The sequence below is a fragment of the Hippocampus comes genome, unplaced genomic scaffold (assembly GCF_001891065.2).
Source record: "Hippocampus comes isolate QL1 unplaced genomic scaffold, H_comes_QL1_v1.1 scaffold81, whole genome shotgun sequence".
Lineage (NCBI taxonomy): Eukaryota > Metazoa > Chordata > Actinopteri > Syngnathiformes > Syngnathidae > Hippocampus > Hippocampus comes.
Window position 1 is genome coordinate 103780 of NW_017806179.1, and position 9710 is coordinate 113489.

Sequence of the window (9710 nt, forward strand, 5' to 3'; positions counted from 1 at the left end):
GACCCGGGGAGCACCCCGAGCCCAGCGCCACTCGGGGAATTTCGCGGGACGCTACGGTACCGCTTCGGACGCCTCTCGCGGCACTTTGACTTACCGGTTTTCCCGCTCACCGGCGGGGGCCGGCTGGATTCGCCGCTTTTCGGGTTCGCTGGACCAACTGCGAGTTGCGTGGGTGGGGGCCTCAGATGTGACGCTGTGAAAGGAAATGGACCAAAGTCAACAGATGAATAGAATTGGAATGGGGGGGGGGCTAAACTCGTAAGTCAAGGTACCGCCACACGAGGCGCTATCATTCGGCTCCAAAGTACAAGAGCTTCCTTCCTGACTTTGGGCCGCGCGTGTCCTCAGAACTGGCGGGGGTGCGCTCGTTTGTGGCGCATCAGAAAGCGGCGACGCGCATCATCGGCGGTCAGGAGGCGTGGGCGCACTCGTGGCCGTGGCAGGTGTCGCTGCGCCTCGCCACCATGCCGGCGTGCGGGGGCGCCGTCCTGGCGCCGCTCTGGGTGGTCTCGGCGGCGCACTGCTTCAAAAGGTGCCGTTCGGCCGCGCTCGCTCGGCGACCGCGACGACGCCGCCGCCGCTTTTGAGCTTTTGTGTCGCCGCAGGTACAACAAAGCCTCTTTCTGGACGGTCCTGGCGGGAAAACACGACCTGGATGACCCTGACGAGGAAGGACAGCAGGTGCTTCCGATCGCTCTCCGACAAATAGCGACGGCGGCCTTCGCTTTAGCGCGAGCGTTCTACAAGGTTGCCAACGCGGCCCAGGTGGCGGACGTGTCGGCGATCGTGAGCCACCACCGCTACCGCTCCGGGAGCAAAGAATTCGACGTGGCCCTGCTGAGGCTGGAGAGAGCGCTCGCCTTCGACCGCTTCGTGCGACCCATCCGGGTGTGGATGGCGCCGTTGCCCACGCGGGAGAAGTGCACCGTCACCGGCTGGGGGGCCACCCGGGAGAGTGAGTGCGGCTCCGCTCGAGTTCCGTCGGCGCCGCCGCCGCGACTCAAGTCGGCTTCCCCCCCGCCCGATAGACGGGCCCCGCGCGACCCGACTTCAGGAGGTCAACGTGACCGTGATGACCTCGGACCTCTGCCAGAGCTACTACAAGAGCAGGATCCGAGCGCGCATGTTCTGCGCGGGACAGGAAGCGGGCGGAGTCGATGCGTGTCAGGTGACCCGCGCGCACGCGCACGGGCGAGCGCTCCGGCGTTGACACGCGCCCGCGCCTCTTTCAGGGCGACTCTGGCGGCCCCCTGTCCTGTTACGACGGCGGGCGCTACGGCCTGGCGGGCGTGGTGAGCTGGGGCGTGGGATGCGGTCGGGCCCGCAAACCCGGCGTCTACACCAAACTCCAAGAGCACGCTCGGTGGATCGCAGACGTCATCGGTAAGAATTTGGCCGGCGGCCCCGTCGTCAGTCCCGACAGTCGTCCGCTCGCTGCGTTTCAGAAAACCAGGACGTGGCCTACGAGGTCAAGCCGAGCGAAGGTAGGCCGACGACCCGCCGTTCGCCGCCGCGGCCGGACCCGAGTCAACGCGCTGTGACGCCGCGCCCGCAGAGGAATGGTGCGGGCGGCGGCGGAAGGCCGTCTGCCAGAACCTTCCGGGCCCGGCGGGGCTGCGGGCGCCGCGGGCCGGCCCGGCGAGAGCGGAGAACCTGACGGAGGCGTGTCCGGGGGCGTGGCCCTGGCAGGTCAGCCTCCAGGCGAACGGCGTCCATTACTGCAGCGCGGTTCTGATCCGCCGCCGCTGGGTGCTGGCGGCGCGACACTGCGCGGTCAGGTAAGCTCGCCGGAAGCGCTCGCCCCTTTTTCTTCCCCGCCGCCCCAGCGTCGCCACTTTGCTTGCGTGCAGCGCGGGAGAGGACGTGGCCGTCTTGGGGGGGCACGACCTGGGCCTGTCTCCGTCCCAGACCGTCCCCGTGGACCGGGTCTTTGACCCGCCCCAGGAAGATGGCTTCCCTCCCAAAAACGACCTCTCGCTGCTCCGCCTCGCCGTTCCCGCCAGGCTCGGTGGGCCCGACGTCCTCGGTTCGCCGGTCACGTGACGTCCGACGGCGGCCCTGACGCGTCCGTCTCATTTGCAGGCGCCGGCGTGACGCCGCTTTGCGTGGCCGAAGAGGACGAGGAGCTGGATGACGGCTGGAGATGCATCAGCGCCGGCTGGGGGGCGACATCGGCCACCGGTAATGTCTGATCTGGGGTCCTCAAACAGGGGGAGGAGACGGGACAAGGAACAAGGGTTCATCAATCAATCAATCAATTGAGAGAGAGAGAGACGGTTTCCTTTTGATTGTGGCCAAGTTCCAATCAAATGCCGCCTGCTATCCGTTCGTCTGTCTGTCTTGGGGATCGGCGGCGACGACGACGCGCACGCCCCACCGCTCTCGCTAGCCGGCCTCAATGCGGAGCGTCTGCACCACGCCGGGGTTCCGCTGGTGGAGCGCACCAAGTGCCGGGCCGAGTGGGGCCGGGGCCGAGTGGACGAAGGCCACGTGTGCGCCCACCCGGTCGCCGGCGCCGCCTGCGCGGTACCGCCTCCCGTCCGTCGGCCGGACTTTGAAAAGTCGCCGGCGGCTCAAGGCTCCCCCCCCGCTGTTCTCGCGCAGGGCGACTCGGGGGCGCCGCTGTTCTGCCAGAAGCACGGCACCTACTTCCTGTTCGGGTTGCTCACATGGGGCAGTCGTCGGTGCGACCCCGGCAAGCCGGCCGTCTTCTCCAAAGTGGCCGATTACCACTCGTGGATCGGCGAGGTGACGGACGGCTGACGCGGCCCGGACACGCGTCGCCAATTCAAAGCATTAAAGGTTATTTTTGCCATCCGAGCGCCTCTGTGTCCTTTCTGCTTCCTCCTCCTCGGGGCGACTTGCTTTGGGCTCTTATGCCCTCCAGATAGCAAAGCCTCTCCAAGTGGATGTCCGCTGGGAAACGCCGCACTTGTGCAACTTTTGGCTGACCGAGGTGTCGAGTCAAAGTGGATCTCCCGCATCAAATTGAGAGGTGGGTTATATTTGAAAGGCGCTGCATCCCCCCTACTGTGTACAACTTTGGGCTGAGTGACAGGTTAAAAAAAAAAACGGCCATCAAGATGACTCCCCCCGCCCCCTTTCACCGACAAGCGGGTAATATTTGAAAGACAGACGCTGCTTTTGTCTCGGGAGCAAGGTGGGGCGGCCGGCCTCACGAGGTCATCGGAATGTCGGGGTGCTGCGTGCGCTCACCGCCGTGTCCGCTTGTGACGCCTCCTCGTCGGCCGGCTTCGAAGCGGAGATGCTCCGAGGGCCCCGCGCGCCGCCAGGACCGCCGGCACCTCCTCGTTGTCCTGGAGGACGACGTTGGACAACGCCTCCTGTCAACATCCCAACATGCGCACATATACGCAACTTTACACATATCGAAATCTTTATGCAGGCATTCCTTTTCTACACGTGCGCTCCGTGTATCTTTCTGCGGCCACACACGCGCACATTGCGGAAAGCATTCCCGCACGCCTCTTCAATATTGGTCAGCACCCCTGCAGCAGGTCCTGTCCACACACAAGTCATGTGCTTGCCACGCACGCGGTCCCTAAAAGTGGCGGAAGGGGAAGGGTTAGCGCTCACGTCTGGGAAAGTGAAAACCGCCAAAGGGCGGCGGTGCGGGAAGTGGCCCGGTCCCAAAAGGGTCAGGGTTCCGACGCCAGTCTCGGACAGACGGGGGAGACTCCGAGTCGGCCGACAGGAAGTAGTCCGAGGATCTCATCTCAATTCCACGCCTGCGGCTTGAGTCGTGCTGGCGCTAAACCAATCAGCTTGCCCTTCGGAAGCATTTCAAGTGCTTGCCAGCAAATCAACCAATGAATAATATTTGGAAAAAATTGGTGGGGGTGGGGGGGCGCGCGCTCACCTTGACTTCCTCCTGTGCAACTTGTCATCGACCAGTGTGAGCGCCGCAGAGAAGGATTTGGGCTTGAAAGATGTTTCCCGATGGAAGATTGGCAGGCGACGACCTCGAGGTGCTCCTCCCGTTCATTCGTCTGTGCGGTGTCGACGAGCCCCGAGAGAATTGGCGCGGGACCCACTCGGAGAACCTGACACCGAAACTCAGAGCGGCACGCGAAAGGCTCGCGTTCTTACCACCGAACAAGTGCTTCTTCTTCTTCTCCTCCTCGTCGTCGTCGTCATACGGGTTGCCAAACGTGTCCGCGTTTCAAGTCTTGAGCTGAGAGTTGCACCGCGGTCACGACCGTGGACGCCAAGTGGAAGCTTCCGACTGCCGTTTGTCTCCGCGGGACTCGGAGCGCCCGGAACCTCGCCGCGCGTCCGGCTTCGGGTCGTCCATGGGAAGGACCGAACGCCGGCGTCCCTCGCGGCGACTCCGCCGCCACTCGTGCCGGAAGAACGAGCCTTCGAAAAACGACCGGCTGCCGCCACCGCCTCCAAACTCGGCCTGATTTGGAGCCCGCCAATCACGGCGATGCTACATTTACATAGCCACGCCTACTAGAGAAAAAACCAATCGCAGCCTTTCATCCTTGTCGCTCCGGCCATCTAAGAGCCATCAGCCAATAATGGGGCATGTTTCCAGCCTTTCCCCACCCACTTCCGCATTATGCCCCCCCCCACCCTCAAAGATTTTTTTTTTTTTTTTAATTGAGGCAACGGCGGGTTTTTTTTTTGTGATGCCTTGAAGAATGAAGTTGAGAGTCAAAGTGTTCTTTGTCATCTAGCTTTATTTCTTTGACAAAGTAGCATATTGAATTTTTTTTTTTAAGTGACAAACTGGATGACAGTCGAGCGGTGAAGTGGCCGGCCAGTGGGAACAACATGTGGAGCACAGATAAAAAAAGACCTCAGAGAGTCAAAAGTTATTGTGCAGAAAAAGACGTTTGGGGCCTGAAACCACCGCAGAGATGGAAAAAGAATGTGAAAACGCCAGCGAGAAATCAACGCCTTCAAGTGCGGCAACGTAAAATGGCCGTCGGTGGCTTCACTGTTGCGTCCATTCACGCATATATGGAACTATATCCATCCGAACTGAAAATCTTGGGAGTAGTAGTCTGGTGGAGCAACGCAAAATTGGATGACTATTAAAAATGGAGGAAGAAATCATGAAAAACACCTTTTGGTTTTGTTTTTAAGAGAACCTTTCCCGCTTGATGTGGATGATTCCATGATGGGCGTAGGACACCCAAATACTTTCGATGCACACACATGACAAAAAAGGGCGCGCGCACACACGGGCAGTCGGTCATTTGAGCGCGCCGCTGGGCCTCAATCAAAACCGCCACAAAACGACCTCTGACCTGTTCGGATGCGGACTCCGGCGTCGCGTCCCGGTCCAGAAGCCGAGCAGCAGGCGCGCTGTCCGCAGGGCGACGTCCTCGCTGCCCCTCACGTCCTCTCGACCTTTTCGATCCCGTCGCAACAATCGCCGACACGCTCGCAAGTTTCCTGTAAATCAAAGCGTTGACGTTGATTTTCAACTCATGCAGCGAAAAGTTGCTCCGACTCCCAAAACTGACCTGAGAGGATTCTGGACCTTGCGTCTCTATGTTGGCGTCGGGCAAAATACGCGCGCGTCCGGGTTACCGCAGGACATCCCGGATGGTGAATTCAAGTCACTCGTTGCCCTTTCCTCCGACATTGTGGCCCGTCATCGCTCATGCACGCGTGCAGGACAAAGCATTTGCGTGACGATTCTTATTGCCCTTGAAAGTCAGGCACCAAACTTCGCATTGTCAATCCTTAAATGATGAATCCGATGCAAACAACAATTTGGGTCACTTTGTTGAAAACGGGACAGAATAGTCAGCAAAAAAAAAAAAAAAAAAAAAATCCGTTCCTGGTTTGATTCAAAACATCTGTCAGAAAATCGACAAAAACTGTTGGTGGATGTCCTCAAGAAAAGCCAAAGATGATCTGCGCGTTTTCATTTACCGTTGGAGGCTAAAATCAGAGGATTTGGACAATGTGAAGTTTCAAAAACATCTCTATATATATCTATGCGCACACACACACACACATCAATCCCTTTCATCGCAGGCTCACCGATCAATTGTCGCACGCCCGATTGGAAACCGTTGGATTGTTGAGGTGCCCGAAGAGACATAGAGAAGGCCTTTTTTTTTTTTTTGGATGGAGCGGGGATTTATTTGGGAAAAGGCCGAGAGCCAAAGCAGTCCGCGGCGGCGGCGGGCGTTTCACTTGCAGGCGTGCGCGTCGCTCATGCTCTCGCATCGGCGACATCGGACGTAGCAGCACCACACGAACTTGCAGGCGCATCGGCGCACGTGGCGCTCCACGCGGGTGTCGTAGCCGCGGCCGCAGCACAGCAGCTTGCATCCGTCCGGCCCCCCGGAGGTGCGGTTGCAGCGGCGCCCCCTGGTGCCCAGCACGCCGCCGCGCCGGTCCTCCAGGCAGTAGTTGGGCGACTTGCTGACAAAGACCAGCTGGTGCTTGTCGGGCGCCCGGGGCTCCTTCCTCTTGAGGCGCACGCCGCCCTCGTAGCGCTCCTTCAGGTAGGCGCCCACGCGGCCGAACGGCGCCATCGTCCGCCAGCACGTCTTCACGGCGCACGAGCCCGAAACGCCGTGGCAGCGGCAGTCCGTCGACATGGTGGTCGCCACCGCCTGCGGGAGAGCCGCCCAAGAAGCGCGAGCCGATGAGGAACAAGAACGAAGAACAAACGAAGAGGAAAGAGAGAAAGGCGCGCCGAAGACGAGGGCCGAGAAAACGGAGGAAGAAAAGCGGGGCTGCGCCGGGCCGTTTCCCCGGGGACTTGAGAGAAACTATCCAGGAGAAGAAGAAGAAGGAGGAGGAGGAGTGCGTTTCGGACCTGCCTGCCGGCTTCGCTGTTGTGCCGGTTCATCCGGAGGAGGGCCTGCGCGCGCGTCCCGGCCGAGGCGTTGACGGCGGCGTGCGCCAGGAAGCGCCGGCTGAACCAGGTCCCGTACTGGACGTGGTCCGAGCAGCCGCCCCAGTGCCAGGCCTCCGCCGGGCCCTGGAGGCGGGCGTCGCAGCCGCACTCGCTCACGTTGCCGCGGCTACAGAAGCGCGTGACGGCGTGCACCAGGCCGGCCGCCATCACCGCGTACACGAACGCCGTCTCTTTGGTTCCTTGGAAGCCAGCAAGGAAACGGCACTTTTCCAAATCAAACGCCTTTGATGACGGCACATCGCTCGGCGCTCCCTGGCTGAGCACGGAGGCGCCTCAATTCTTCTGGCGCAACTCGCCCACTAGGGGGCAGCGCAACACAGTGACGGCTGACCAACAGAGTCCACTTACTCTGGGGCTTTCCATTCCGTTTTTTTTTTTTGTTTATAAACAGCGGATACCACCGACCGACTAGTGCTGCCATCATGCCAGCCCCCGCCCCCCCCCAAAAAACAATCAGACAGCCAAAGAAGGGTTCCCTCCCCAAAAGACCAACGACTGAATTTGTGACTCGCCTTGCAACGGGTTCGGCGTACCTGCGCCAGTTAGTCCAGTCTTACCGCTGGTCAGCTGGTGTCCAAAGAGGGCCGGGTCGCGGCCGCCGGAGCAGTTCCACCTCTCGTGCCGGAACTGGTTCTGGCACTCGCCGAGGGCCAGCCGGGCGGCGTCCACGATGCTGGGCGCCAGGAAGCTCCGCTTGCGGCACACCTCGCGCTGCCGGGCGCTCAGGGGGAGCGAGCGGCAGCCGCCGTCCCGGGACCATCGATGGTCCGGCCCGTCGGCGCCCAGCAGCCTCCGCCGCAAAACACACAAAGCGCCGTCAGAGCAAAACGGAGGCTCGCGCCGACGGGGGCGCTTCTCTTTTGCGAGGGAGGAGGAGGGACGGGGTGAGCGCTCGCGATACTATTTCGTGCGCGGCTCGACGGCCCAGCAAAGCCAGTCGCGGGAGCAAGTCCAAGCATCCCATTTGAGGCTCCAAAATGGTTCCCGGCAGACAAGTAGACGTTATTTTCTCAGCCCCCGAATCAATCTACACACACATCCTGGAGCCATCCTGCCCCCGGAGAAGTTGGCGCGTGTGAAATGTGACAGCCACGATCCGGAAGCGCTGTGAGAACAACAACAAAAAAAAAGCCGTCGACGTGCGATCTGAGAATCGCCCCTGCGTTCCGGGCGCTTTCTTTCAAAGAAAAGCAGAAAAGCATTTGGACACGTCCGAGCGAGCGCAAGCAAGCAAGACCGCCACATGGTTTCCACTGGAACCGAGCCAACGTTTCCCCGGAGCCGCCTCCATCATTTGCCGCGACAATCACGGGAAAAAAAGGTTGGGGCGAAAAGAGCCGAGCACGACGTCGCTGTCGGGCTTGGAAGAAGCCAATTTCCGACGCTTCGATCGCGCGGTCAACGAGTTGTCACCGGGAGGAATCGGCGACTCGCCGTCCAAAATGGCCTCCTTTCCCTTTTCCGCAATCGGCCCTCGCCCCGCCGCGCCGCTCAGCGCTTCTTTCAAACTCGACGTCGATGCGGCGAATGGAATTCCCGCTCGACGGAGAGAAAGAAATGCACTTGTCGCTCTTGCCCCCCCCGCGGCTGAAACGACGATCGGCGGAGCGCCGGTCCGACGCCGATGGGAAGAGAGAGCGAGCGATCCGAAGTCACCTGGCGAGGCCCGCGCCTTCTCGGAATAACGAGCCACACGTGCGTCCGCGGGCGAGCCTTCAACTGACGACCCCCGAGCACCCGGCCGCCCCCCCCCCTCGTCGGTCGCCCGCAAAAAGAAGAGTTGGGAAGGGCACTCACATCCAGCTGGCCTGGCAGCACAACGGGCACACGCACAGCAGCACCGTCAGCGTGCACACGCGTCGCGCCGGTACCGGCTTCGGGTTCGGGGTGGACTCCATGGCCGCCGTCCGTCCTCATGAGCGTCCGCGTACGGCGCGCGCCGCCGAGGGGAGGGGGGTTCCGAAGGCGACTGGGGAGAGCCGCCGCGCCACGTCCCTCGTCGGAGCCCGACGGTGACGTCACAGCCCCACGCTAATTGGACGGACAATCAGCGGCCGAGTGACGCGCGCCGAATGGGCGGGGTCAAACGCCCGCCCCCACCACGCCCCCCCCCAAAAAACGCGCACTCGCACTGTTCCGTTCAAAAGGGCAGATTCAAAACAGACGAGGGAGTTGGAAAACAAAACAAGAGCCAAACGCCAAACACGACGCGGGAGGAGAGGAGAGGAAACGTGGCCGTGCCGTCGGCCAAAGACGGAGAGAAGACAAACATTTGGCAGATGTTTCTTCATGGACCGCACAACGAATACAAGAGCGGCCTCCGGCCACGGACAACGGACGGCAAACGTCGGCCTCCGCTCCGGGCCCGATTTGGGGGGCGACTGGCCGGCAACCCGTTCGGGGGCCGCCCGCCGCCCGCAAACCTGCCAGACGGACGCATAGATGGCCAAGTTGGTGGCGCTCGCCAAAGGGCGGGATCCGCCCGGGGCAGGGGCGGAGCTAGCGGAGGGGCCGCGGGCCACCCCGACATCGGTCCCGGCCTCAGCCGCCAAAGTCGTTGCCCCGCCTTCGACGCCAAGCCGTCTCCAAAGGAATGGACGGCTTTCCGCGGGCGGCCCTCCCAAGAAGAAAAAGTCCACTTCGTCGATGAGGGCGAGTCCACGTTCCAACTCGGGAAAGAAAGTCAAGGTCGCGCCCGATGCGAGCCGCTTGTCGGAGATGATCCAGAAGCGCGATGGACGGGGCGGGTCGGCGTCGTCTCGGTCGCCGCGCGCCATGGTCACCGTCGGGCGCGCGG

The 9710-nt window shown here is 61.6% G+C and overlaps 3 protein-coding genes and 1 long non-coding RNA gene across 4 annotated transcripts in view; 1 reads left to right on the forward strand and 3 right to left on the reverse strand.

Annotated features, from left to right (window-relative positions):
- Positions 1–2808, forward strand: part of ovch1 (ovochymase 1) — a 5534-nt gene extending 2726 nt beyond the window's left edge. Inside the window, exons 4-14 of the mRNA XM_019897713.1 lie at positions 437–532; positions 606–681; positions 766–955; positions 1029–1168; positions 1233–1383; positions 1446–1484; positions 1556–1778; positions 1851–2008; positions 2083–2181; positions 2390–2526; positions 2605–2808. Of these exons, the coding sequence (XP_019753272.1) occupies positions 437–532; positions 606–681; positions 766–955; positions 1029–1168; positions 1233–1383; positions 1446–1484; positions 1556–1778; positions 1851–2008; positions 2083–2181; positions 2390–2526; positions 2605–2763 (1468 nt within the window). The 3' untranslated portion in view covers positions 2764–2808. The remainder of the gene's footprint in view (positions 1–436; positions 533–605; positions 682–765; positions 956–1028; positions 1169–1232; positions 1384–1445; positions 1485–1555; positions 1779–1850; positions 2009–2082; positions 2182–2389; positions 2527–2604) is intronic.
- Positions 2809–4686: 1878 nt separating this feature from the next.
- On the reverse strand, positions 4687–5784 carry LOC109532565 (uncharacterized). Its single transcript, XR_002171397.1, has 2 exons — positions 5499–5784; positions 4687–5427 (listed from the first exon to the last, which is right to left on the reverse strand). It is a non-coding gene; the product is annotated as an uncharacterized LOC109532565 (long non-coding RNA).
- A 271-nt stretch (positions 5785–6055) lies between these two features.
- On the reverse strand, positions 6056–9704 carry wnt16 (wingless-type MMTV integration site family, member 16). Its single transcript, XM_019897446.1, has 4 exons — positions 8711–9704; positions 7471–7703; positions 6812–7092; positions 6056–6605 (listed from the first exon to the last, which is right to left on the reverse strand). Exons 1-4 carry the CDS (start codon positions 8809–8811, stop codon positions 6177–6179), a joined length of 1044 nt encoding a protein of 347 aa, XP_019753005.1. The 5' UTR covers positions 8812–9704; the 3' UTR covers positions 6056–6176.
- Positions 8827–9710, reverse strand: part of cped1 (cadherin-like and PC-esterase domain containing 1) — a 9025-nt gene continuing 8141 nt past the window's right edge. The window contains exon 22 of the mRNA XM_019897452.1: positions 8827–8882. Within this exon, the coding sequence (XP_019753011.1) occupies positions 8827–8882 (56 nt within the window). The remainder of the gene's footprint in view (positions 8883–9710) is intronic.

Bases quoted from the DNA above. Each gene is read 5' to 3' on its own strand.
- wnt16 (XM_019897446.1), bottom strand. From the start codon at position 8,811: ATGGAGTCCACCCCGAACCCGAAGCCGGTACCGGCGCGACGCGTGTGC. The intron at 7,704-8,710 runs GTGAGTGCCCTT...TTTGCGGCGGAG, and splicing joins TGCTGCCAGGCCAGCTGGAT to GCTGCTGGGCGCCGACGGGC. The intron at 6,606-6,811 runs GTCCGAAACGCA...GCTCTCCCGCAG, and splicing joins ACAGCGAAGCCGGCAGGCAG to GCGGTGGCGACCACCATGTC.